Source organism: Branchiostoma lanceolatum, chromosome 10 (assembly GCF_035083965.1).
Source record: "Branchiostoma lanceolatum isolate klBraLanc5 chromosome 10, klBraLanc5.hap2, whole genome shotgun sequence".
NCBI classification, from domain to species: domain Eukaryota; kingdom Metazoa; phylum Chordata; class Leptocardii; order Amphioxiformes; family Branchiostomatidae; genus Branchiostoma; species Branchiostoma lanceolatum.
The window spans coordinates 2,504,026-2,531,834 of NC_089731.1; the positions used below are offsets into that span (position 1 = coordinate 2,504,026).

The following is a 27,809-nucleotide window of genomic DNA, read 5'->3' on the forward strand; positions in this document are numbered from 1 at the left end:
ACATTGAAGGTGAACAACACAGGTTTTAATCTTAAACTGAAATCTGACAGCTTTAAAGTAAAAGAAGAAGGAAAATCCTTAGCCTCTACCAGGCTACGTCCGATCGCTGGGAAAATAGTAGTAATCGGCCAAATAGAGTGAATAGTATGCCAGGGGTACAGTGAAGCTAAATAGGGGACTACCTTGTATAGCGGACTACCCCTGGCACTCTATTTAATTAATTGGCCTATTTCAACTATTTTCCCAGCGATTGGATGGAGCCTGGTAGAGGCTAAGAAATCCTGGTGATGGTGTTAGAATTCCATAGACCTGTGTCATCCCAGTTAGCTTACATGTACCTCAGTGTGCAAAATGGTCTGAGGAAAATTCATTACGCTTTATCATTAGCTACTTATCAATAGTGTAATGTGGCTTTGTTAAGACTCAAATATTTTTAGCCAAGCACGTTTTGGTTCCAGGGTCACCCCCGCTCCTCTGAAGAAGCGTGTTGGGCTCTTTTACATGCAAAGTTTGATGCCCAAAAGCTCCTTTACTACAACAAGGGTGCAGGCTTTATGTACCCCTCCAATGCAGTCTCCTTCGGAATGCTGATATGATACACTGTACTAGCATACTACACCATCTACTGTATGGCTCCCATAGTTGCTCCAAGGTGGTTTAAAATCATTGATTTGTTGGCCTCCTTGCTGGCTAACACTAAATCTCTACTAGTAGTATAAGGGTACAGGTATATATAAAGGACCATTAGAGAGACGCATACATGCGTGCCATGTGGAAAGCAATATGTCAGACCCTACATCTCCTTGAAGATCAGCTGACACCAACCAAGCTGTCTCTGCATAACGATGGGCTTTCTTGACTTCTTTGTCAGACAGGAAAGCCATCTGGGAAGGTTTTGTGTGACCACAATGTATTGTTCCAGTAGCTTCCCCCTTTCTTAAAGTTGGTATAGTCCTGGAGGCAAATGGTTTGTCTTCTCCCCAGGGAGGCCTGCTCTCAGCTTTTACTGAAACCTGAGTGAGTCACTGAGTGTGAATCCCTGCATTTCATTCTCTGGGCTTACTCTGGCATAGGACCAGCTATAGCAGGCTGTGAACTGTTCTTAATGATGTGCTAATTGGGAAGTCATCTCTGCAACAGTTGGAAGGAATTATTTGCCAGGAAATTATAGAAAGTTAGGTTCTATTGTAGTTGTAGTGGTACCGAAATGAAATGATGCACAGAACTTTCTTGAAAGTTGGCACTGCATAAAACTGAGTGCAGAATGGTGTAAGTTATCTCAAGTTGGCCCTTCTATGACCACGAAAGAAATGAGACTAAACATGAGGTCACCTTTTTCCCACCACGTTTACAGACAAGAAGAAAACTACTCTCTATATGGGACCATCTGTCTTCCAATGTCTTAGAAAAGAAAGTCGAACCCAATATTAGTTAGAACTACATGTAAGTGTCAGTGGTTAAGACTAGAGTAGTCACATGTTATACTGTTCATCATTGTCTGTCTGTACTTTCCATGTTACATGTACTCGCAATTAAGCCTTTGGCCAGGAACTTTCTCTTTAGGCATCATCATATCAATATACCTATCAACCCCATCATCTAGCCCAAACTCTAGGAACTAACAAGGACGACACTCGGGCTACCCATCATCTTCCTTGCATATCATAACCAACTAGCTTGAGTGTCATTTTGTTTAAGTTCCAGGCTCTACCCTTCACCAAGCAGTCTGAGATCACTGCCATTCAAGTGTCTGGAATAAATGTATCTGAGTGTCCAGATTCTGGCCTAGCATGCTGATTGGTCCCTTCAAAGCTCCATGGGGAAGCCTTGTCCTTGTCACTCAGCTTAACGACTTTCTCCACATGGTATCTCTGTAGGGACCACATCTTATTAGGGACCACACTTCTCAGAAATGGCCGAATGACCAAAAACATGGAGTTAATCAAATGTCATACATAGACAATGATATAGTTTTTCTTCAGATCTTTGTAAAATCGTCATGATAACACTTTCTATATACCAAAATGCAGGTAGTACAGCCTTGTCGGTAAATAAGGTCTTTCTGGGATGGGGTGATCCCTGCTGAGATAGCATATGGAGCTCTGACAGAAGGGACCAATCAGCGTGCTAGAAAAGAATATGAATGAACCAGACAACTCGAAATGGGATTTCTCTCAACATCTCTCAGCCAAAATGATGATGATGATCCCTGAGAAGATTGCGCAGCAACAAATTTTTGGGTTCTCAGCACTCAGATTAAAGAACAAAATATTGAGGACCATGTTTAGGCCTTCAGAGCACTCAGTTTTATTCAAGCAGTTTTTTCTGCCTGTCCAATGTCCACAAATCAAGTAACTGGTGTGGCCAAAACACTAAAATGTTAGCTTTCCCTTTTTGGACTGTGTTTGTTTTGCTCAAGCAACCACGGCCCCTGGGGAGCCAGGCCTTAATGAATGTCATAGTCCTACAATCATAGGGTGGGGTAGGTAAATAGGTTACCCTCCCTTCCAATTAAAAAGCTATTAACAAATCATCTCTGTCAAATTTTGCTGGACACAACATACAGTAATGGCAGTATCACATGCAGTGCCGTGCACTGACTAACATTTATGTGGCTCCAGATTTAGAACTAAAAAACTTTTAGAATGCTCGATCATTCATTTCATTATCAATGCTTACCCATACTTTATTTGAGTTTATGTTCCTGTGTTTAAAGCTGTTTTTTGCTACAGCTAATTTTAAAATAGCTATGATACATCCTTGCTGAGAAGTATATATTATAATATTACAATTATATTGCACCGCACAATCTTTTATTTCTTTTTGAAGTTAATGCATTTTTCTAGTCATCGTCTAAAACTGTAACAAACAGAGTAACAGAGCAACGTTGTATTGTAACATTACACAGTCAAGTTCATTTTAATTCAGACTAGGGATTTTAAGGCTTCACGTTCAAATTTATGCAGCCCTACCATACTAGAAGTTTGATTACATTGTATACTATTTTAGACAACGTCAACCACCCTAACATTGCCACAGACTGACAGAAGTTACCATGACTGTATCTGTATAGCCAGTATAACCGCCCTTCGGCGTAACACACCAGCTTCACAGGCACGTGGCGCGGAAGCAGCTGGTTATATTACGCTGAATGGCCTGTCACACCAAACTTTTGAACATCTGACTGCAATCGTTCTTTGAGGCTATGCAGTGAAGGTGTTCCTACAGCATCTGATGACAACGAGTTCCATTCTACTATGGTTCTCAGGAAATACAAATTTTTGAACACATCAATCCTTGGCTGATAACTCTGGTACTAAAAGGCATGGCTATTTCTTGTCCTTCCACTCCTTCATGAACAGAATGAAGGAGTGGAATGACGACAGCTAACTTTTGCCTCTTTTATCCTACCCTGGCTACTATCAAAAGCTACAACATCATGTGTGTTACTTCTGTCAACTTCTGCCATCTGCCACCATATAATGTCCACTGGCAGAAGTTAGCATGATGTCACCTAACTTCTGCCAACTTCTTCCACCTGCCAAAGATACGCCAAAAATAGTTACTCAAGCAAGTGGATAAAAATTTGAAACAGTCAGACGTTTCAGACAGCATCCACTGTCTTTCGTCAGTGTCTTTCCTCCGAATAGATATGTTAATGAGGTAAAGACAATTTCAGATTGTTCCATAGAATAGCAAGTTAAGACAAGGTTGTATGCCAATGAATCAATTAGCTCATGTTGTTTTAGGAGCTAATGTCCCTAACCAAAACTAGGTACTCATCTACACCTAAGTGAAGTGAGTGAAGTCGTGTTAAGTGCCTTTTCCAAGGACACAGCATTGGGGCATATCAGTAGTTTCGAACTCGGGACCTGTCAGTTCTGGGCGTAACACCCCACACGGTGCCTAAACTTCATTGCCAGTGGGCAGTTCATTCCATCCTGGTGTTCATTCCACTCCTTCAAGAAATGTGGAAGTCCCACAAACACTTGTAAAAGAAAATGACGAAAATAGCCCTGTAGCCTGTGATACGATTCTAAGTAATGTTCCCTGTAGTGTCCGCGCTATTCAATTTAAGTCAGGTCGCTCTGTTTAAGCCCACAAAGTACGTTTGTTATCCAGGGCTTGGGGGGCAAACGAGGATAAATATTGCAGTCAAGTTTGATATGAGGCTCCGATCAAAATCGTTGTTCCCGAGAATATGGATTTCCCCGCCAACTCTGTTGAACAACTACATAATGTTCGCTAAGTTCGCGCTATCTAAAGACAGGTCGCTCTGTTTAAGCCCATAAAGAACTGTTCGACTTTAAAGCCATAGGTTGAAAGTGAAAGGAGCTAATCGGGATTGGTAGCTCCATTTTCCCATCAAAAGTACAAAACACAACAATAAAACCATTTTCATCAATTTTCATATCATACTAATCAATATTAAAGGAAGTTGAAACATAAATTTGAAGATCACATTAAAAAATCTGAAGATTGTTCGAAACAATCTGAAGGTTCTTGGAAACAATCTGAAGGTTCTTGGAAACAATCTGAAGGTTCTTGGAAACCAATCTCAAAACAATCTGAAGATTCTTTCAAACAATCTGAAGGTTATCTCAAACAATCTGAAGATTGTCCATAAAATCTGAAGATTTTCGGGAAAAATCTGGAGATTTTTCGATTTTCAACGACGCGTGACGACCCCCGCTGGGGGTCATTTTGATCCATTAAGTGGCGAGGAAGTTGTTCACAAAATATCAACTCTGTAAGTATAAGCTGTCAGAGGCTACGAGCATTAGTCCAAAGTGCAATAGAAAGTCCAAAATTAATCTGGAGGGTGTTTGTATCTTTTTCGTTTTCACAGTGACGGTGCGCCTGACAGTTGATCGCAGTGGACGTAAGTTTCTTTCTGTTTCGGTTGACGGTGATAAAAGAAACAACATAACTTATAACGGTATCTGCATAAACATTGAGGATCCTCTTCCAGCACTGTTTAATTTTACTGATTTTGTTGATACTAAGACTAAGGCAGCACTATAACTCGTCACCATGGCACGTAAATCTTGTTCTGGTCATCTGATCTTCTGCGTCAACTTGGTTGATACGTCATAGACTGTCAGACTAAGGCAGCACTATAACTCGTCGTAAATAAGTAACCATAACCATATTCTGGTCATCTGCTTCTCATTTGTTAATTTCGTTGATACTTCATAGAGAATCCACCTAATGTAGCAACGCTATAACTCGGCACCATGTAACCGTGTTCTGATCATCTGCATTTTCACGTGTTACAATCCACCTTACGTGGCAACGCTATATAATAACTCGGCACCATTTAACCGTGTTCTGGTCATCTGTTTCTTCCTGCAGAACCCCGCGTGACGCTTGGTGAGGTTACAGGAACTCCTGGCGCAGGTGTGTACTGTCTGCCATTGCTGATCGTCATCCTCTGAGAAATTGTTACAAAACGGTCACCCGTATAATGCACAGTCTACGGCTTAAGATGTCTGTTTATAAAACTTCTGCAAAGGTTTTATTATTTACGCGTATGTGAATCGGTCGGCAGCCAGGTATATTGTTTCTGACGATTAGGTCCGTTGTGATTCACTATTACATATAAGAATAATTTTGATGAGTGAAAATCTTTGTCAAGCAAAAATAACTCACGCAGTACAAGTTTTCACAGTTTCGTTACTACACATAGAGCAATGTGTGGACCAACTGATGTGAAGAGTTTACAATGCCTCATACATGAATAACATGCCACATTCTATCGGATGTGGAATTGGCGAAACTACTACCTATTTTACAGCAACAGATTGAAATACCTTTTCACCAGTGTTATTTACTCACATTCCTATTAGGTCCAAGACCTGGAGGTGTAGGGCCCGTACCTGGAGGTAAGTGACAAAGATATCCCTTGGAATGGGGCCAAGCCAAACCATTATGTTCCTATACGTGCAATGTTTTTTGGCTTTACACTTTACGACCAATTACAGGCCAGGACATTATTTTTTTCAATACTTTATTGTGGATATTCGGCAAATTGACTCCAATAAGGCACTGTTAAACAGCGACACTACTCAATGCCCCGCATACCAGGAACAGTTGTGAAAATTTCGTACCATCAGCACAGTCGTGCGGAAACTTATTAGTTAGTGTACCTATTTGCTGATATTCATCAGTGGCATTTACTCACATTCCTATTAGGTTCAAGACCCGGAGGCGGAGGGCTCGCACCTGGAGGTAAGAAGAAACTGTAACTCCATAAGAATGAGTATCTATTCTTTTTAAGAGAAATGAACAAATCATTCGTTGTAAACTTCCAAGGCATTTGTTATTATGGCAGATTATTTGCAAATTTTCGAACGAGGGCCCAAATGGTAAAACCCACGATTTTCTCGTCGTTCATCATATTTTTTTCACATTTTTCGTCAGCAATGAAGTATCTCAACTTCCCGGAGCCTCGGTCCCCCGACAACTACGCGGAACTGAGGAGCGACAGTCCCGTTAACCCTGATTCCTTCACCATCTCCTTCCACATGAGAACACCAGCCAGAGATACCGGCACCATCTTCTCTTACGGCACACAACGACAGCCAAATGAGATCGGCTTTGTTGGACAGTCCGGAAACCGAGGCTACGCTTTCTTAGTGGATAACCAGAGGGCCAATGTCAACATTCCTGAAGTTCTGGACGGGCAATGGCACGTTGTGGCGATCACGTGGAGAAACTCAGACGGACAGTGGAGGGTGATGGTGGACGGGGAGGAGAAAGCTTCCGGATCCGGTCTGGCGCGAGGCCACAGGATCCGCCCCGATGGTACATGGTATTTCGGACAAGACGTAAGCAGGGTTGGAGATCGGCCGCGGTTTGAGCGTGGCCGGGAGTACGTGGGTGATGTTGCTGAGTTCCACGTGCACAACAGGATCCTCTCACCCGAGGAAATGCTACAGTTGTACCGCCTGGAGCTGACAGGTGACGGTGTGAACTGGAGACGTGTTGACGTCACGCCGCGGGGACAGGTGCAACAAAGCCCGTACTCAGGTGAGACAGGGAAGCTGACCGTTGGTGTCACTATATATAGACAAAAGATGTCCATATGTAACGTTTACGTGTAAGTTAGCATGAGATGTATAGTTCATAGAAGGAGAAGAACTTTATTGCACGACAATTGTACATGGTACAAAGTATGGCAAGAATTCGTAAACATAATACAAAGTAGAAGTATAGGATAAAACTTAACGGCCTAATTAATGATACAATAGTTAATATAAGTTAAGTAACACATTATATAAATAAAAGCACCCATTTCCGATTTTAGCGCCTAATAGTCCTGATAAATAAATGAAGAGGGAATTTATCTGAAGCTGTTCCTAGTGTGATCCATTATGTCTTTCATCTACAGTTGCGGTGCGTTTGACTGTGGATGGCAGAGGACGTAAGTATTATTCATACATTTGATTATATCCTTAACCGCTCTTTTAGCAACCTTACCACGGAACACAATGTCACGAATCTGACCTTTACTTCAAGATGTATGTTGCTGATGTTTACTGATGAAACAAGAGTGTTCGGTGAAAATATTCTTTTAGTTAAAGGAGGCGAGCTTGCATTTCGGAAACTCCGGAAGTAGAGTCAAGCAATGTCTCTCCGCACCCTGAAAAGATGCTGACATTCGGTTGATCTTTGTCGTCTTACAGAACCACGGGTGACTCTTGGGGAGGCTGACATCTCTCCTGGAACAGGTTTGTTAATTGTTATCCTTTGCACTGCTGTCTCCAGGAACGTATTATCACACTGTTTTAGCAATATGGAGTTTATATCTTACCGCGAGGAAGGAAAATATAGAACTTAGATAAACCAACACAGTCTACAGATTATAAAAGCAATATCGGTCAGTTTGAGAGACTATATTGTACTTAGGATATGGGAGATTCTTCATACACAACCAGGTATTGATCTCACCTGCTAACGTTCCGATGTCTATCAGACACCTTCTTCAGCGCTTCCGACTGGGGTACTGCTTCTCACCGCTATAAGTAGCCGATGTAGGTTGTTAATATACCTGGTTTTGTATAAAGAATTTCCCATTTCCTATTTTCTACCAACCTGATTAAATTATTTTCGGGATATATTGTACTTAGCTTTGCTGATATTTCAATGACCAACAGGACTCGTAAGGCATGAAAAACAATTGACTGTAAAAGCTTTCTGTAGAATTAGCACATATTCCATGTACCTGCAGGGATCTGTCATGATATATACTGATCATAACAACGCTGTAGTAGCACATATATATGAAGAACTCACAAACTGCAGCACTGAACACTGTATTCCCCTACAGGAGTGAGACCAGGCACCGGTACCGACGGCGGCATCGTAACGCCTACTGGTAAGGCATGGCTACTACACTACACATCGTGCTTCATATTTCTGTGATGGACTAAATGCAATTCACGGTGCTCAGGTTAGTCGTATGCCCAGGGAGACCACCACGCAGATTTTACAGATGGGAGTTGATGACGTGATCGAGAATGAAAGGAGCTTTTTTTGAGTTTGGTTCAGATTTAGATTGTGATATATCATTGACTGGCAATTTGTAGACAGCTCACACACAAAGACATACACACACGAACAAACACACACAAACACACACACACACAAACACACACACACGAAGACACACACACACACACACACAAACACACACACACACACACACACACACACACACACATACACACACACACACACACACACACACACACACAACACCAGGGCTTAGGAGTCACCGGATAGTCATTGCAGCGTATAGCTGAACACATGGTTCCACCCATACCCTTACGTTTGAACTGACATTTCCACGATGATCCGTCGTGTTTTGTTTTTGGCGACACCTCCTGGGCGAGCTAAATTGGTATAGATTGTGTGCAGTTTGCAAGAATTCTAGGAATTGCACAGGAATGTGAAAGTCCATGGGACGATAACTCGAGAATGCCTGGATGTATTGTCTTCATATCTTGTAGGTGGGTAGGTCTGTGTGAGACCTTGAGATGATTAGATTCTGGCCCCCCTAGCGACTTTCTATGGTACTGCAGGGGAACTTTCGCTTTTCAAATCTTGTTGTACCAGGTAGTAAGTGGCATATCTTTTTTGTAGGCATGTTTATGATGAGCTACCCGCAGTCTCGCTCACCAGACAACTACGCGGAGCTGAGGAGCGACAGTCCCTTCAGCCCGGACTCCTTCACCATCTCCTTCCACATGAGAACACCAGCCAGAGATACCGGCACCATCTTCTCTTACGGCACACAACAACAGCCACACGAGATCGGCTTTGTTGGGCAGTCCGGAACCCAAGGCTACACTTTCATCGTGGATAACCAGAAGGCCAATGTCAACATTCCTGAAGTTCTGGACGGGCAATGGCACGTTGTGGCTATCACGTGGAGGAACTCAGACGGACAGTGGAGGGTGATGGTGGACGGGGAGGAGAAAGCTTCCGGTTCCGGTCTGGCGCGAGGCCACAGGATCCGTCCCGGCGGCACGTGGATTCTCGGCCAGGAACAGAACACCGTGGGATTCAGACCTGAATTCGAGCGGTACCGGGAGTACGCAGGAGACCTGTCGGAGTTCCATGTCCACAACAAGGTGCTGTCACCCGAGGAGATGCGCCGGCTGTACACGCTGCAGTACCCCGGGGACGGGGTGAACTGGAGACGCGCGACTGTCACACCGAAAGGACGTGTTTTAAGGAAACCTTACGCGGGTAAGTGATTCCATGTAACATGTAATGTTTCGCACTCGTCCGCATCGACGGTCGCCGCCATTTTGGCATTCTGACACCTTCCGGTCGCCATCTTATTTCCGGTATAGGTATTGATCAGACAGTTTCATCATGGATTACTATTTCCCCCCTACATAAATTTAACTAGACCGTTATTGTTAGATGTATAGAGCTATATGGTATGCACGAACATTGCCTCTTTCAGGACCAAGGTGCAATTGTGTATTTCTGACTTAAGACTAGGTTGTTTCCTTAGCATGAAACATGTTCATTCCGTGAACAGAAAATTTTGGGTAAGTCCCAATTTCTCTTTAAGTGTTGGACGAAAAGTTTAGTCTTGTTAATAATAGGTTGTTTTCTCTTTTGTTTCAGCATCCATGCAATTGACCGTCGACAACAGAGGAGGTGAGTAAGCGCGTACTTGTGTTAGACGGTCTAGACAATTATCCGCCAACATGGTCGCCGGGGGGTTCAAATTATAATTATCAGACGTCAATTAAAAACCTGTTACGGTGCGCCATACTTTCACATTTACTGATGTATCCAACTCTATGACTGATCTCGTTGTGTTTCATCCACACAGAGACTCGAATTGTCTTCGGCGAACCCGAGCCTGGCAGGGAGATTGAAACAGGTATGTTCTGGACAGGTGAACGAGTCACGCATTGGGCAAGATTTTTAAGATATACTAGATATCCTTGAAGATCGCTGTATTGGAAAACCGACAAATTGTACATGATGAGATGACACACAAAGACGCAATAGTTACCACTCAAAATCGTTAGAATAGCAATGTTCTGTCTGGACCAAGAATTCTCTAGATTGTTTATAACTTTCAGCGTACGCGTATTCAGAATATTTCCAGTTTCGTTAACAATACGTTCTAGGAATAAAAGCATGTTCATGAGTGACTTATGACGTTGTTTATAATGTTGCAGGGATACCGGACGACAGGGTAACGTCGTCTTCAGTCCGGCCGGAAGGTAAGAAATATTTCTGTTCTGGTGACTTATTGTAGTAGACCAACTTGCATGGGATCCTGGGGTCCAGATCTCGGGAGTTAGAGGACATCATGAAAGACAAAGAAGCAGAGTGGCCATAGTCCGGGCATGTAGCAATGTTACAGGGGCTCAGCCAATTCACATCCAGGTGCCAACTTTTGGAAGTAGAATGAGACAGTAGAATGTGCACGTATCATGTTGAAGGGAACGAGGAGCTAGCGAGCTTTCAGAGGTCATTTTGTAAACGATGCCTTGTTTGTTTCAGCATAGAAACATGTTTGGTAAGTCTGTTAAGCAGCATAGGAAACTGGTATGTACCGATTACTGAAATACGAACATGTCTTTTACTTCATGTTAATTAAGACGATATCCTGAAGATTTTCTGTACCCAACGTATTTATGCTGCGTGCAGGGAAAATCTACAGAACTATAGTAGAGTGGTACTCCGGCATTGCCACCAATTACTATAGGAGCATCCTTATTTAAACGGCACCAGCAGTTAGATGTGCAAAAGTTAGGTGTGACAGGTCGTTCGGTCGTTCGGTTCTCGCGCCTGCGAAGCCGGTGTGTTACGCGGAAGGGCGGTTATACCGGTATCATACAGTGTAGATACAGATACAAATTGAGTCCTACGTCTATTTCAGGCTCGAGGTCGTTGAACTTCCCACGATCGAAATCCCCCGACAACTACGCAGAGTTAAGAAGCGACAGTAACTTCCGCCCGGACTCCTTCACCATCTCCTTCCACATGAGAACACCAGCCAGAGATACCGGCACCATCTTCTCTTACGGCACACAACAACAGCCAAATGAGATCGGCTTCGTCGGGCAGTCCGGAAACCGAGACTACACTTTCAAGATAAACAACCAGGAGGCCAATGTCAACATTCCAGAAGTGCTGGACGGGCAATGGCACGTTGTGGCCATCACGTGGGGGAACTCAGACGGACAGTGGAGGGTGATGGTGGACGGGGAGGAGAAAGCTTCCGGTTCCGGTCTGGCGCGAGGCCACAGGATCCGTCCCGGCGGCACGTGGTATTTCGGACAAGACGTGAGGTCTCTAGGCGCTCGTCTGGGATTTGAGCGTAACCGGGAGTATGAAGGAGACATTGCAGAGTTCCATGTGCATACCAGGGTACTGTCGACTGAGGACATGCAGGAGTTGTACAGTTTCCAAAACCCAGGCGATGCTGTGAACTGGAAACGGGCCACGGTCTCAACCTGGGGACAAGTGCAACGATCTCCCTATGCAGGTAGGCCACGTTGTTCCTGTATCCATCGATATACGTTAAAGCTAGAGAAACAACGTCATTGCTACACCTTAGTCCAGAGTATTGTACACATGCAGTGCAAATCACTTCGTTTTTAGAGAACAGAAACAACATATTTGTATTCGACGAAAGTGTTGTTCTTGTATATCGACATAAAAAGTTTTATATCACGACGTAATGGTTTATCTTTCATTTACAGGCATATTTGGAATAGAAATCGACAGCAGAGGAGGTAAGATACACATGTTCAACGTTAAAGTGTTAACCATAATGATACATTTAACAGAACAGAATGGATGTATGAATGAATGAATGAATAAATGAATAGGTTCAAATCAAAGTGGTACTTACCATCTGTTGTCTTGAAGAAGGCCATAGGGTCTGGTCGAAGATTCCGAGAGTCCAATCTTAGTACCACTATGGCATTTGGTTTCGTGTTATCCAATGAATTCACATAATATTGCCGTGTTACCCAGTTTGTTCGCCAAACATTGACGTCATAACTTCTGCTCGCACACTCGCAGGTGTGCGTCTGGAGTACCTGGGTGAAGATGAGGGTCGACCCGGAGGTGAGGTCCAGCCGGTGCCAGGTATGATGAATGAATTGATCCTCTTTCTACTAAGTCTTTACTTTGGACATACGGCTCCTGTTGCATTTGTCGCATGAGGACAGACGTCAAAGCTTCGTTGCGCAGTGGAGGGCTCAAAATGTGAATACGATTATAGCACCACTTCATATCCTCGTAGATCATTCTTTTCCTCGATAATTTTGTCCCGATCAAGAGACATTTTGGGTTAGAACATCATTATCCGTCGACCTCAGCAGCTGAGGACGGGGCGAGCCCTTGTACAACCGAGGCCCACATCAGTCTGTCTGACATGGCTGCTCCCAAGTCCTCCAACTCAATCCCTGTGTCCCTTGAGATAGTCCTTGGGAGGGTTAGAACAGGTGATTAACCTCCATGGTTAGAAGGAACAAGTTGGGTCTAAGCTTTCCCATTCTGGTCAAACTTTCGTCAGTTCACCAGTTTAGTTGGATTAAGGACATATGAGAGTTGGTGGGTCATTCGGATGGATACATCACAAATATGGGTTCAAAGGTAAAGGTTTACTACTGGCAGCTTTCGCAGAGTTTGTTTTCTTTGCATATGGTTGGCAAGTAGACCATTGTGCTTTTCTGGTAGTCAAGAGAAGAGTTTTTGAGATTTAAATGCGAGTTTTCCTTGATATTGTTGCGCGCATAATGGGCACGTTTTATTGACATGTTTTCGTCCAAAATCTTTCTCCGCAATCTTGTCTCGTGGAAGAAGTTATGCAATGAAGATGTTGACAAGACCACGACAGTCTGTTTCACATTTATTCATATTTTCTTTTGGGCAAACCCCGGTTAAATGACTACGGACTATCGACAATTTTTCAAGCAATGGTAACAATAGTTCACTTTATAAAACTGACAAACTGACTTTCCTGACAGGAGTTACGACAGGACCAGGACAGGATGTGATCAGACCACAAGGTACTCATCATTTTTAGCAAACGCATAAGAATTAATATTCAAAATGCTTCTTGCATTGAATAGAGAGGAACGTCGCATGGAGACTCTATATCTATTAAGCAGGCACTATGTCTGCCTGAAATATAGACGGGGGACGATACAGGCTTTCCGACACGTTAGCCATATTGCTTCCGCTACGTATCATTAAAATCACGTGTCGGAATTAAGAAGTGGGTCATTTTAGTTCACGAAGACTGTAGTAGAAGTTACCTAGTTTTTCACGTCACTTTGTCTGTCTAGGCATGTACCTGCTGAACTTCCCAAGACCAAGATCTCCCGACAACTACGCGGAGCTGAGGAGCGACAGTAACTTCCGACCGGACTCCTTCACCATCTCCTTCCACATGAGAACACCAGCCAGAGATACCGGCACCATCTTCTCTTACGGCACACAACAGCAGCCAAATGAGATCGGCTTCGTCGGGCAGTCCGGAAACCGAGGCTACACTTTCAAGGTGAACGACCAGGAGGCCAATGTCAACATTCCAGAAGTGCTGGACGGGCAATGGCACGTTGTGGCCATCACGTGGAGGAACTCAGACGGACAGTGGAGGGTGATGGTGGACGGGGAGGAGAAAGCTTCCGGATCCGGTCTGGCGCGAGGCCACAGGATCCGTCCCGGCGGCACATGGTACTTCGGACAAGACGTGCGGTCTGTGGGCGCCCGTCCGAGGTTTACACGTAACCGGGAGTACGTAGGAGACTTGGCGGAGTTCCAGGTTTATACCAAAGTCTTGTCTCCGGAAGAGATGATACGGTTGTACACCCTGCAGTACTCCGGTGACGCTGTGAACTGGAGACGAGCGACTGTCACGCCCAGAGGACGTGTGCAGCGGTCTCCTTACGGAGGTAAGACAGGTTTTAGTACTAACCTTCGGGATGTCCATAGCTTATATTTGGCCCAAGGGCTGTAGAAACGTGGATGGACACCGTCCTTATACATCGAAAGGCGTTGGAAGACTTGCTAAAATCATTATGAGTAAAGTCATCTCTATTTCTTAGAATAGAAATGAAGAAGTGGAGATTTACTTGTATTATCTATATGAACGCTGGCGACTAGATGCATTTTGATAGGACAGCAATACCTCTTATTCGATCGTCGTTATGATCGTTTTGCCTTAGAGTTACAATGATGTCATGATTTGTATTTTACAGGGACTTTCCGTATAGACGTGGACAGCAGAGGAGGTAAAAATCCTTTCAATGTGAAACTTCGTTTTAGTTCTGATTTTGATGCGCATGGATTTAGTTATGCCACAGTAGCGTGTTTTATTCGTCCTTAATAAGTACTTTCCTAATGAATGTAACTTGTCGACATCAAGCAAAGCTAAAAGACGTTCGACTCCTATGCTCTAAGACATGCTAATATGTTTCTATTATGTCGTTTACCATATGACATCATATAGTTTACAATTTGGATCTGAGGCACAATTTGTAATGGCAGGATGGATAAGTACCCACTCTTGAAGTGCCAGTTCTTCATTCCAGTAACATGTTTCCCGTACAGAATGTGTTGTGCTTTAATGAATGACTTCTTCTGATACCGCACACACAGTTTCGCGCGTGGTCTTCGGTCCTACAACAGAGGTTCGACCTGGAAGTGAAATCCAGCCAGCATCAGGTAATGTGTCCTTAATAATAACTTTATTTCAAGTTCATGCCCAAAGCTAAGGCTAATTGCAGACAAACAAGTACATGGATATACATGGGAATCGACATAGTTATCTAGTCTACTGTGAGAGCTCTATGTTAACTAAGGTTGACTATGGTTGGGTTTGACTTCTTTTTTGAAGGCAGTGGAAAATGAAGAGACCCACGTTAATAACAAGATATAATGAGGATCAGTCAGCTTGTGATGTCCCCCCTCTCATGTCGTCACTTTTCTGGAAAGTCACGTGCCATAAGCTCGTGGGCCAGAATACCATACGAAGGCTTAAAAATTCGGTCAAGAATTCTTGTGTCGACTTTTTTCGTCAAATTTTGATAGGTAAAGAAAGCGATGCATAGATAGCGCCCATGTAATGATGTAGATAGCCGAGAACCATACACAAGCAAAGGTACTCGGACACTTGAGCTACAACTCCAGACTGACCAAGCCGAGAGGGTGGGTCGTACTGTATTATCATCAAGAAAGCTAAAACGTATCTAACCTAAACCAGATGTGCCACTCTAAATATGGTCACGAGAGTGGTTACCCCCTTTACTGGTCACAACAATGGTTCCCCCCTAGCTAAGGTCCGGGCACATTGAGCTACAACTATAGTTTTGTTCTGCCCTTAGGGTCGTCCTACATCCTGAAGTTCCCCTCCCCGCGTTCCACCGACAACTACGTCAACATCCGCGAGAACATCCCGTTCAGCGCACGCGCATTCACCCTGTCCTGGCACATGCGCACTGACTCCAAACAGCCCGGCACCATCCTGTCCTACGCCACGTCACAGGAGGATGACGAGGTCGAGTTCTACGGGGACTCAGGGTCAAGGTGGGTTAATGAGATGGTTTAAAAGCCGAAATCGGCAATGATAGGTACAATATAGGTAAAATTCTAAGGGTAGAGATCGCAGTCTGCAAGAATGGCTGGCCGCCCCGGCAGAGATCGCGATCGCAATCTTAAATGACGGAGACTCGGATTGCGATCTCTGCCGGGACATATAGATGTATGCAGGCCACAGAACAGTAATGAAGCTTCCTATCTTAATATATGGCAATCATGTAAGAAAGAAGCTGTCAAAAGTCACCTACCAGAGTTTTAGTCCATGAAAAACATGCATTGGCAGGGCTGTCAGGCCTCCAAAGTTTCAATCTAGAGCAAAATTTCAACTTTCTAATCGGCGGAACCCCTACGAATCCGGGCTTGTTTACCAAAGTTGACCTCTGACCCCCTTCTCCACCTGATAGTCACACAAAAACAGCAAACTTTGCAGGCCTACAGACACCACAAACATGGATGAAAGTATGATTTTTCAACTTAATAAGAAGGTAGAAACCCTTACCTGTAAAACCCAGCTCCAAAATATCAACATACCCTGGAAAAAAGCCCCTTTACAGCTACCTTTACCAAGGGTACCAAACCTATTATAAAGCTGGCCTTCTGCGCCTGCGCCAGTTACCGGTCTGTCCCCTTCAAGAGACAACCAGCAATACTGGCAGATTCATTGAGGGTAGGAAGGGGCGAGCTACTGCTGTTAGGATATTACAAGACCAGATGAAAAGAGCTTTGTATACTTCAAAAGTACCACATTCCTCTTCATTCATTACATAATTGCCTTGCTCAAACCTCGTTAAAGCGCCCATGTCCAACATAAAACTGTGTCTCTTCTGAAAGACAACGCTGATGTGTTGCTCATAGCCTTCAGTCGCAACTGGAGAGCTGTATAGCCTCCATAACAAACTCCTACTACTGACCTGTACAATGTACCTATAAGTACCGTAGAAGGTCTTTCTTACTAATTTCTTCCTATCTGGCGCAAGTGGTAACGCAACCCTGCTGCTTCGCCATCTGGATCAAATTCCGTGGATCCGACGGGCCCGCGTTCGAACCTCAGTGGTCGACTCGAGCTCGGACATGTTGCAAGGGATTGCATTCGTCATTTCGGATGGTGACGTAAAGCCGGCGGCCCCGTGTATGAGGGAGCTTTGGGCGTAAGCCTCAAGCGTCAAACGTAAAAGAACCCAACACACTTATCGAGAAGAGTATGGGTGACCCGGTGTGCTTGGCCAAAAAACGCGAGCCGTGGCGAAGCCGCATTGCACTACCACTAGCTACTTGAAAAAGCATCATGCTTCACCTCAATTGAGGATGACTGCTTTACCTTTTACCTTGTCCCAGGAACTTCCGGCTACTGGTGAACGGAGAGCAGGCTGACGTCAGCATCCCGGAAGTGCTGGATGGGGCGTGGCACATGGTGATGGTCACGTGGCAGAACAAGAACGGCGAGTGGAAGGTGTTCGTGGACGGGCAGCTCAAGGCGACCGGGAACGGGCTGGCAGCCGGACACACCATCCGCCCTGGCGGTAAATATGGTTGCGAAGTGTGGTCTAACGCATGAAGTGTGGCCTAACGTATGAGAGTACCTGCAAATTGACCAGCCAGGATTTAGGATAATTACATTCGTAGTTAACACGTGTGAATACGCATGAGGCTGCGCGTGTATCAGACCTGCCTCAAAAGTCTTGCGAATCCTTACAGACGAAAGAAAAAAGTCTCTGATCAATCTACTGGATAGATTTTGGATCCAGTTTGATCCAGTTGCTTGAATAAATTTCCCTGTGTATCTTATTACCTGTATGTCCAACTCAAACCTCCATCGACGAAGACTTGTAAAGAATCTTGTAAACGAAACATACTAGCTAGACTGACACGTCCTCCTCTAGTTTCAGCTTCAAATCAAGCTGGGTTTGAGCACAAATGGGCCATGTGACGTCAAATCAATTGATCGAAATTTTGCATGCATTGTGTGGCGTCTGATCAGCGCTGTCAATACTGACTCTTCCTCCATTTTCAACTGTACTGACTGAAGACCCATGCGACCCCTATTTACCCTGTTACAGGCACGTGGGTCCTGGGTCAGGACCAGGACACGGTCGGAAACGCGTTCCAGGCCACCGAGGCGTACACGGGCGACCTGTCCGAGCTGTACGTCTTCGACATTGTGCTGCCACAGGTATTTGTTTTTTGAAAATCCACTTTTCAAATCATATGTTTATCTATTACGCTGATTTTAAGCATTCCTATATTTAATGATTCGTTTCTTTTAATATTGATCACTATTTCACGTATTCGTGGGGGTGCCGGTCACGACCACTCTTTGTCATTCTGATGAAGACTTTTGAATAAAAGGTCGAAACCGCTAAATCGTTGTGTCTCAGCCGTCATCCTTCTGAAGCCCAATCCACTAGTTCACTTATTGTAATATAACAACATCAATTCAGCCTTCGGGCTGCGACTGTAGTGATAGGAAGTTGTGTCTCAATAAAAACCATTACTACTTCTACTACCAGGAGGACATGAACAAACTGGCCGCCGGAACCTTCTTCGGCAACGTCATCAACTGGCGCACGGCACAGGTGTACCCGAGAGGCAACGTCATGAAGACACAGTGTGAGTACCGCTTTGGGAGCTTTGAACTTATGCTAGGGTCACATTCCCTAACCGGGGACCGGCCGGGCTGTTTGCGGAAACGAAAAATCAAAGTGTGTGTCAATAAATTTGCACAAGCTATGCTCTTAAGTAATTTGGGTACGTTTTGTGTTTTTGTTGTCTTTTATATCATACTTTTCGTTCCCAAAGACTGTCCGGTCGGGCCCCGGATTGGAAATATGACCATACATGTAGCATTGCACGTGGTTTTTTTTCATGGAGTAGGCTTGCAACGGTCCTCATTTTGGTCATGTATTATAGTCTACTTCAGTTTATTGTGCTTTCACTTAGACTACCTCGCAGCTGTATAATAAAAAAATCTTGCTTTTGTTGCTTTGGATTTAGCAGAACATCGCAGTCTTCTTGGCTGTAGCTGACATCACCAACACTTAAGTCTAGTAACAGATACCATTCGATGCGTTTATATGTGCTTTTTGAATGTGGTGGTATTTCCAGTCAAAACTCTTTGCTTCTGTTATGATTTCGGAGTGTCATTCTGATTTTGTAAACTTGTTTTTGACACCAGCTGCACCTAGAGTTATTTTCGGAACAGGACCGACGCCAGGCAGAGGTACGTACTGAACACAAAATATAGTACAAACTACAAGTAGCCATTCCTCATAATAACACTGTAGAGTGCGCAGATATCACAATCACTGTAGATTGCACTCGTCTATGTCCTGAAACCGTCTGCTGGTAGTTGTGATCTTGTAAAATGTTTAAGTGTGTTGTGCTTAATTGTCACAAAATACCGTTAGATCTGTATCAGCATACATGTATGCGTTAGTGGTTAACATTGTACAACATCGGTCAATCACAACAAACAGTTTTTGGCTGTCTATACTGCAGTCTTCACACGTACACGTCTCCTAACACGACGTTTGGTCATTTGAAGGTGATGGAGGCAGTCGAAGATTTACCCTGGGCGCCAGACACCGTATATCGGCGCGCCACCGAGCACCGCACGCGCGCCTAAGCTTTGCCGGCCCACCCTCTCGCTGCCCCAGAAGACCGACCCCGCCCCAAGCTCTGCTAGCGGCTAGCGGTGCTTGGGTTTACAGCGGAGATTGGGGCGGGGTCGGTCTTCGGGGGAGCGGGAGGGTGGGCCGGGAAAGCTTGGTCGCGCGTGCGGTGCTCGGTGGCGCGCCGATATACGGTGTCTGGCGCCCAGGGTATCGAAGATTCGACCTGTTTAGCTCTTTGTGCTACACTGTTAGATTGTCTAGATCAATGCACACCTGCACAACAGAGTCTTACTAACTTCGTCACCTTGACCAGGCTATATAGGAACAAATCCAGGCACTGGTATCCTACTCATACCAGTGGCGGTGGGTGGTGGAAGAGTATTCGTACCACCGAGACAAGGTACCGTGTTACTTTGGCAATCCTTGCTTGCCAAACGACTGACTGGACGCTTTTGTAACGACTGAAGCTGCAGTTTCAGATGGCAGTTATCTAGTACGAGCAAGGACATTATATAATGTCCTTGGTACGAGCTACCCTTATTTTTCCTAAAGGACCCTTATATGCCTGTGGGTGCTTCATCATGTGCACTGTTACAGAGCAACTCTGCAATCGAAGATCACGCATGCAACTAAAACAATTGCAGCTATTCTTGCCAAAGATGTTGATAGTTGGCCAAGTAGTTAATGTTGCAAAGATTCATTTCGATGTGTGCTTGATTGGCTCTATACGATTGTGTTCTATTGTCTTATGGAAACATTTATAAAAAGGAAACTGTATTTCACATGATTTTTTAACCATAAAACCTTAGTTCTACCATGGTTTCATGAGCAAGCGCCAATATTTAAGATTCAGTTTGCATAGTGCTGCTTTATCGCCAGGTTTTGTTTCATTTTTACAATAATCCATTCTGGTGATTTACAACTTGTTCCGATTGTACCATCGCGGATTGCTGTTTATCATTAGGCTGCACCAAGTAATTTTTATGGATGACCTTTGGAGAACCTAAATCTAATGCGAGAGCGCGAAAAAAAAAACAAGAAGGGCCTAAAAAAACAAGATGCCTAGATTTGAAATATAATAGTCGACGACACATGTTAGGACATAAATTGAATGAGAGAACACAGTGTAACAACTGATAATTATTCTATTCATCCTGAAAACAGAAATGATTTGAATAAATATCAGTTGAAGTTGAACAGCAGTTGTTGTCCTTTCATGTTTGTTGATTTGCGGCACTGTCGTAACTCTTTGGTCATAGTTACAGGAAGCGGAATTTCTTTTTTTTTTTTCTGGGAACAGACCAAAATCAATGCGCGCGGACGTCATCCATAAAAATTACTTGGTGTAGCCTTAAGATCATTTGATGAAGATCTAACATGTAACGACCCGACCACCCGACAGGACCGTTCGACAGAGACGACACAGAAGATACGGACGAGGGTGAACCAGGGCGTACACTGGCCGTGCAAGGTGGCTGATGTTTGATCTATTGTTAAGAATTCTGCCGACAAGTTTGCTATGATAGTTTCTAAGAAACAGAACATTGGAAATAGATTTCTTTCATTTAGATGACGTGTCATCATTTTCATTACTATGACGTAATACTCATAGTCGGTAAGTTTACGTAATTCACAGTATTTGTAGCGAGGTCAGTGACATACATTCACAATGCTAACAAATGACTTGCGACAACTGGAGAGATTAAAAGAGCCCTTACCCCGATTTACAAACAAACGACCGCATCCATGAATGTCCTGTTAGATCGAGAGGGGGCACAAAGCGCAAAGAACGATTACATCATTGTTACCATTCAACCTGTTGTCGCTTCTGTCAGTAGTATTGATAGCATTTGCGCTTCTATCCAGGGCCGATACAACTGTGCTTCCATAGTTCCGAAAATAATTTCATCAGGTTGGTAGCTTAGGATATTGGAGTTTTATTTTTACACAACCAGTGACTACCTGCTGACGTTTCGGTGTCTGTCAGGTGCCTTCTTCAGAGTTTGTGACTGGAGTACTGCTTCTCGCCGCTTTACAGAAACGTCAGCAGGTAAGAAGTCACTGGTTGTGTAAAAAGAAAACTCCAATATTCTAAGCTTCCCTAGGTAATTATAGTACTGTTAGTAGTGTTGATACTAATGATAGAATGTGCGTTTCTACTCAGGGCCGATACAACTGAGCTTTCCCTCGCCGGCTTCCACGGATAACTACGCCGTGATCGACGGTGTCGGACCTCAGTCGGGAAGCATGGACGCCTTCACCGTGTCCTTCGACATGAGGACAGACGCGCCGACGACGGGGACGGTCTTTTCGTACGCGACACCGGACCAGCCCCACCAGATGGCCTTCTACGGGGACAACTCCCTCAGGTAAGATGCTACCCTGGGCTCAAGACAGTTTATCGGGCCTTTTAGCCGGTTCCCTTTAGCCGGTTCCTTCTAGCCAGTTTCTTCGGCAGCACAGAGCTCCGAGCCCTCCGATGCCCTAATTAGCGCACCGGGGGAGTTCTAGCCAGGGAATTGACCGGCCCTACCAACTCCCCGGAGCGTTGATTAAGACCGGGCGGGCAGACTGTTCTTGTGCCGCCGAAGCAAATCGCTAGCGACCCGGTACTAGTCTGGCACCCAGGGTAGTAAGATGCAGATATTCTCTACCAGGCTCCACAGGTCGCTGGAAAAACAGTAGAATTTGGCCAAATAGACAGATAACATGCCAGTGGAGGTAGGCCGCAAACTGTACACTCCCTGGCCAGCTTACTCCTCAGGCATGATATTTGTCTATATCGCCAAATTCTACTTTTTTTTTCCAGCGACCTGTGGAGCCTAGTAGAGGCTAAGATGCATATACAGGCATAGAAATCAGTCCTTCTATTGTTATAATATTGTTGTATCTGGAGGGGGTATTAAGTGCACACCGTTATTTTTATTTATGCTACTATATCGTACCTTTCGTACCTTTCTGTAGTACATATCATTAGCATTTGTTTCTTGTTTTTGCTTGATGACAAGAGTTATGTTGAATGTTAGGTTGCGCTAATATAAGTTTAACTTAATTTTCAGTGCCAATTTATCCCTGTCCTTGAATTGTTTACCGAATAAAAATACTCTCCCCCAGGTATCACCGCTTTATCGTCAACAACGAGCGGACTGATATCACCGTGCCCGATCTGATGGACGGAGAATGGCATACCGTCATCCTCAGGTAGGGGGCGCTTTCACGGGCTCTTGATATTTGCAGATGTTTGTATCTCGAGTCTGTTCCATTTGGGAGGGAGGAGGGGCAAAAACGGCATGTGGTTACACCCGAACAAATAAGTAACTGTCAGCATAGGACGTCTGCATTTGGGGTGTATGGGTGGTACACAGCAGGAAAGATCCATTGAGGTGGTACAGCTAGTGATTGAAAGTGGCGATAAAGTAAGGCCAGACTAGCTTGTAGTCAATTAGCAAGAGGTGGTTAAGTGCAAAACAGGTCAGTACGAACAAGGTGGTTGACATTTCGTCCCGTACTCCACAGATGGGAGCGGTCCCGCGGTTCCTGGAAGGTGTACGTGGACGGCGTCCAGCGGGCGCGTGGAGCCGGGCTGGCCACGGGACACTCCGTCCCGCACGGCGGCACGTACGTCCTGGGGCAGGACCAGGACAGGCAGGGCGGCGGCTTCGACGCCAGTCAGGTGGGCATGCGGTAGCATGATATCGTTGCATGCAAGCCCAGAATATAGTTGTAATCTTTAATCTATGTTCATTTAAATCAACATGACAGGAATGCGCATAATCTATACAATACGTACTCCTGAATTGCGTTGATCTTGATACTTGTAGGTACTAGGTACCTGCCTCATTCGAACGTATCCGGAGGTTATCCAAATGCTTGATAGCGGAATCCAGCCGATGTTTAGTAGAATGAAAATTGTTTGCGGGCAAGCAGGGCCAAGGGACTGTATCTGACACGGCATGACATGTGCAGTCCGTATAACCGCCTTTCAGTGCTGCACACCAGTTTCGCAAGGAGGTGGCGCGACAGAAGTTGGCTATATCCCACTGAACGACCTGTCACACATAACCTTTGCACATCTGTGGCGCTGGTCTTACTGTGAGTTGTAGCATGCAACGTATCTGAGCCACCACTCAAACACACAGACGCCAGTACACATCATCATCATCATCATCTTGGCGTGATAATGTCACAGATGGCCATAACCCTCCTCCTCCAGTCCTCCCTGTCCTCCATTGCTCTTGGCAGATCTTCTGGTGTGCATCCTGCATCCTCACACAGTTGCTGTATGTATGTCGTGTGAGGTCTGCCTACACTTGCATGTCCATGTTTTGGTGCCCACAGGAGGACGTCCCTGACGATCTCTCCCTCACTCCTCCAGGAATGTCCAGTGAAACGTAGCCTCCTCTCACGGATGACTTGAGATATGGGGGGGTAAATCCCCATATAGCAGGTTCTTTGTGGGATGTTCTTTCCATACACATACACATACATACACCTAACCTCAGCAAAACGTCTTACCTCTTATCTCCCCTCCTTAAGGCGTACGTGGGCGACCTAGCCGAGTTCCACCTCTGGGATTCTGACCTGGACGACGCCCGCGACATCGAGCAGATTGAAGACAGGACCCTGTACGGCAACGTCATCAACTGGAGAAACGCGGAAGTGCAGACGTTCGGCAGCGTGGACACATCGCAATACCTCATAGGTGCGAGCGATGTGGCTATTTCTGCACGTAGTTTAATTCGATCTATTACAGGAATATCCCTAAAGAATGGAACAACGGTACTCCCGCATCGTATTTAATTTTAGTCCCACTTCTCAGCCTTCTCAACCTGACACATTCACATTAGTGATACATAGAAATGCAAAGGCTGCAATAATATGAATTTAAACTGAATCGAGACGAATCTAATCAAATGTATATATATCTTACACCGTATAGTTATGCCATACTATACATGGATCCTTTGCATACTACTGTTTAGTTGGCTTCCTTGTCTTCTTTAGAAATAATGTGACTCAGCTGTGTTATTTTCTACCCCATACTTATGAACAACACATTGTGTATCAGTAGGTAATACCATCCTCATGTCTGAGGGTTGGGAACTGCGGTTTCCTCTGGAATCAGCCTAATTTAATGTCTTTCCATCCCTGGTCTTCTGTGTGCATTCTTGTTTTATTTCCTGTTCCCCACATATGAACAACACATTCTATTTTGTATCATTACCAGAAATCTCCGAAATAAGACCAGATGGAGCGGTGCCCTCGCCTGGAGAAGGTATTCTTATACATTGCTCAGAATTCTCTACATACCATTTCGTAAATGTTAGATAATAATTAGATACGTGTTTTAACAATGGATTTAACAGTACTGACAGTAATACGTTGATAATTGTGTCCTAATCTCCTGTATTCGTACTTACGTCACCGACTCGACAGACACAGGACTCACGCCGGGGAGGCCAAGACCAGAAGGACGAGAGGAACCAGGTAACTCCAATATTTTTTGTGATAAGTGGAAAATCATCACAAAATTATTAAAACCATAATCTTAGAACAGTTTTAGGGCTTTCTGATTATTTTGTGTTTTTTTTATTTATTTATAGTTACTAACATTAGACAGTAGTTATCCCTGACACTTGTCGTAACGATAGGTTTAATCTAACCTTGTTACTTACCTCACTGACTTGTCAGGCACTGGACTGACACCAGAAAGGCCCAGCAGGCCAAGACCAGACGGGGGAGACGATAGAGGTATTTATGTCCTTCCTGGAGTGAATAGGAAATTATAAAACATAATTCTTTACCAGTTGTTGTGATTGATGATTGTTGCTTTACGAATACTAACAAAAGAGTTGTTGAGGCCTCAAAATTTGGGACGTAATAGATGAGATCTAACCGTACTTACACTACTGACCCGTCAGGCACAGGACTCACACCGGAGAGGCCCATTCCGAGACCCTCCTCAGGATCCGGAGACGGACCAGGTATAGAGACGTCTTTTATCATCTTTGACTGAATAACAAACAAGGACGTGTCGAAAGCTCTGTTTGTTAATCACTCGTTCTCATTTAAATGTACACATTTTGTAACTCCCGTTTGAAGGAAGAAGTTCCTGACATTAAGATATGCCACAGATAAGGTGCCAAACTGTCATTTCTAAAAGCCAGAAAGGTTTTAAGTCGTCATAAAAACGACAGTTTGGCACCTTATATGTGGCATACCCTAATGTCAGGAGCGTCTTACTTAAAAAAGTAACGGAAGTTACAAAATGTGTACATTTAAATGAGAACGAGCGTAATATCTTGTTGTTGCTGTATGATTGAGTGGTATAAAGCTGGTCACTGGTGATATCAAAGACAGAGAAGTAGTCCAAAACCTTTACTTTACAGTGTATAATCTTAGTCGACTTCTTCTGATGCCAACCGTTGTCTTCACCCAGTACCCTTCTGCAAAAGAGGCTGCTAGACTGTAAAACAAGGGAGGACTGTCAAACCTTTTTTTCCTTGGTAAAACTAGGTTGCTGCCTCTTTCCTTTTTTCGTAAAGCCGATGGCACCGTGTATGAGGGCACAGTTGACCAATCGCCAAACCTCTGCACGTAAAACATTAGAGAAGCCGTATTACGCTGCTAGCTACTTGAGAAAGCACAGTGCTTCATCCCAGTTAAGTTGAGGGTGATTGCTATACTTACTTTAGTTTATTTTCCCAAGAATCCTACTCCTTCAAATTCCCCGACCCGCCGTCCAAGTACAACTGGGTGGAGGTCCGGGACCCGAAGCGAATGAGCACTCAGGACTTCACCATCGCCTGGCACATGCGCACTGACTCCCCGGGAACAGGCACCGTGTTCTCCTACGCCACGGAGCAGCAGGACAACGAGATCGAGTTCTACGGAGACAACACCGACAAGTTCTTCACCTTCCGCGTTAACGACTACCTGGCCGCTGTCAACGGGGACACCACTCTGACGGACGGAGGCTGGCACATGGTTGTCTTGAGGTAACGTTTCATAACCTAGAAAATCTCGTCTCCAAAGCAACAGGAAAAACGAAGAGTTTGAGAATCTCTGGTATTCTCTTCGGCCCTCTAGATCTTCGGAATAACTGACCCACCCGTTCTATTTCGATCTATTTCGTTCCATTTCGCACTTTCTGTACACCCCTAAGGACGCTGGGCTTATTGACTCGTGATTCCAGCTAGTTATAACTAAAAGAACCCTGTAAGTTCTCGGCGATTTATGCATCACGTTTGGTCATTAAGTACGTAATGGCCATACGTGCTTATGATTTGCGGAAAGACGTTTGGATCTGAAGGAATACTGTTAAATGTTGATGCAGAAATGTTCGCTGGGATTCATTTCGTGGAAGGGAGAAAATTGAGTGTTCGTAGTGGTTTTGAGTTCGCGTTTGAAAAAATCGTAGCACTACGTACATACAGTCACAAAATGGAACGTCTTTTCTCGGTGGTTTTAAGTTGGCGGTAAATAGTTCAGCACGAACATAAAACCAACGCGTACATTTCTGCATTTACAATATTCGATCTCTCTATCTCCATACAGATGGCAGAGCAGTCCGTACGGCGCGTGGCAGGTGTACGTGGACGGTAAGAAGGCTCTGGAAGGGAACGGCCTGGCACCCGGGCACCGGATCAGGGACGGAGGCACCTGGATTCTGGGCCAGGACCAGGCCTTCCCGGGTGGTGGGTTCGAGGCTAGAAAGGTAAATAATCATTACATACTTCCAAAACTCGATTCTTGTACTTTAGTAGACACTACAGAAACTTCATCGACGTTCCAACTGTCAACAGCATCACTGTAAGTGATCCCAACAAACCCTGTGCATAATAGACTCTAACCATGGGAATAAAATCTACAGAGGAATAATGTATGAAAACGCAATCTTCTGACCTGGAGATGCGAATTCACTAGACCACAATGTATTCGAAAGGCGAGTTGCTGGTGTCCGTGATTGCCTAATTGATGATTGTGATGTTATGTATGCAAATTATACAGCTTAGACCGTTAGATTCACTATACAACAGTGAGATAAATATCCTCTTTAATTGCATACAAGATAAGTTTCCTAGTTTTCGATACCGTATCTAA

At 44.5% G+C, this 27,809-nt stretch overlaps 1 protein-coding gene across 1 annotated transcript in view; it reads left to right on the forward strand.

Moving 5' to 3' along the window:
- Positions 1 to 27,809, forward strand: part of LOC136443835 (uncharacterized) — a 74,095-nt gene that overhangs the window by 8,592 nt on the left and 37,694 nt on the right. The window contains exons 7-39 of the mRNA XM_066441203.1: positions 4,850 to 4,882; positions 5,356 to 5,400; positions 5,850 to 5,885; positions 6,196 to 6,231; positions 6,424 to 7,032; positions 7,394 to 7,426; positions 7,689 to 7,733; positions 8,333 to 8,380; positions 9,148 to 9,756; positions 10,147 to 10,179; positions 10,358 to 10,408; positions 10,713 to 10,757; positions 11,420 to 12,028; positions 12,246 to 12,278; positions 12,571 to 12,636; positions 13,521 to 13,562; positions 13,842 to 14,450; positions 14,757 to 14,789; positions 15,157 to 15,222; positions 15,882 to 16,083; positions 17,431 to 17,615; positions 18,153 to 18,265; positions 18,603 to 18,702; positions 19,268 to 19,312; positions 20,020 to 20,106; positions 21,109 to 21,177; positions 21,871 to 22,075; positions 22,821 to 22,907; positions 23,223 to 23,379; positions 24,243 to 24,408; positions 24,934 to 24,981; positions 26,416 to 26,704; positions 27,264 to 27,423. Coding sequence (XP_066297300.1) covers positions 4,850 to 4,882; positions 5,356 to 5,400; positions 5,850 to 5,885; positions 6,196 to 6,231; positions 6,424 to 7,032; positions 7,394 to 7,426; positions 7,689 to 7,733; positions 8,333 to 8,380; positions 9,148 to 9,756; positions 10,147 to 10,179; positions 10,358 to 10,408; positions 10,713 to 10,757; positions 11,420 to 12,028; positions 12,246 to 12,278; positions 12,571 to 12,636; positions 13,521 to 13,562; positions 13,842 to 14,450; positions 14,757 to 14,789; positions 15,157 to 15,222; positions 15,882 to 16,083; positions 17,431 to 17,615; positions 18,153 to 18,265; positions 18,603 to 18,702; positions 19,268 to 19,312; positions 20,020 to 20,106; positions 21,109 to 21,177; positions 21,871 to 22,075; positions 22,821 to 22,907; positions 23,223 to 23,379; positions 24,243 to 24,408; positions 24,934 to 24,981; positions 26,416 to 26,704; positions 27,264 to 27,423 — 4,994 coding nt within the window. The remainder of the gene's footprint in view (positions 1 to 4,849; positions 4,883 to 5,355; positions 5,401 to 5,849; positions 5,886 to 6,195; positions 6,232 to 6,423; positions 7,033 to 7,393; positions 7,427 to 7,688; positions 7,734 to 8,332; positions 8,381 to 9,147; positions 9,757 to 10,146; positions 10,180 to 10,357; positions 10,409 to 10,712; positions 10,758 to 11,419; positions 12,029 to 12,245; positions 12,279 to 12,570; positions 12,637 to 13,520; positions 13,563 to 13,841; positions 14,451 to 14,756; positions 14,790 to 15,156; positions 15,223 to 15,881; positions 16,084 to 17,430; positions 17,616 to 18,152; positions 18,266 to 18,602; positions 18,703 to 19,267; positions 19,313 to 20,019; positions 20,107 to 21,108; positions 21,178 to 21,870; positions 22,076 to 22,820; positions 22,908 to 23,222; positions 23,380 to 24,242; positions 24,409 to 24,933; positions 24,982 to 26,415; positions 26,705 to 27,263; positions 27,424 to 27,809) is intronic.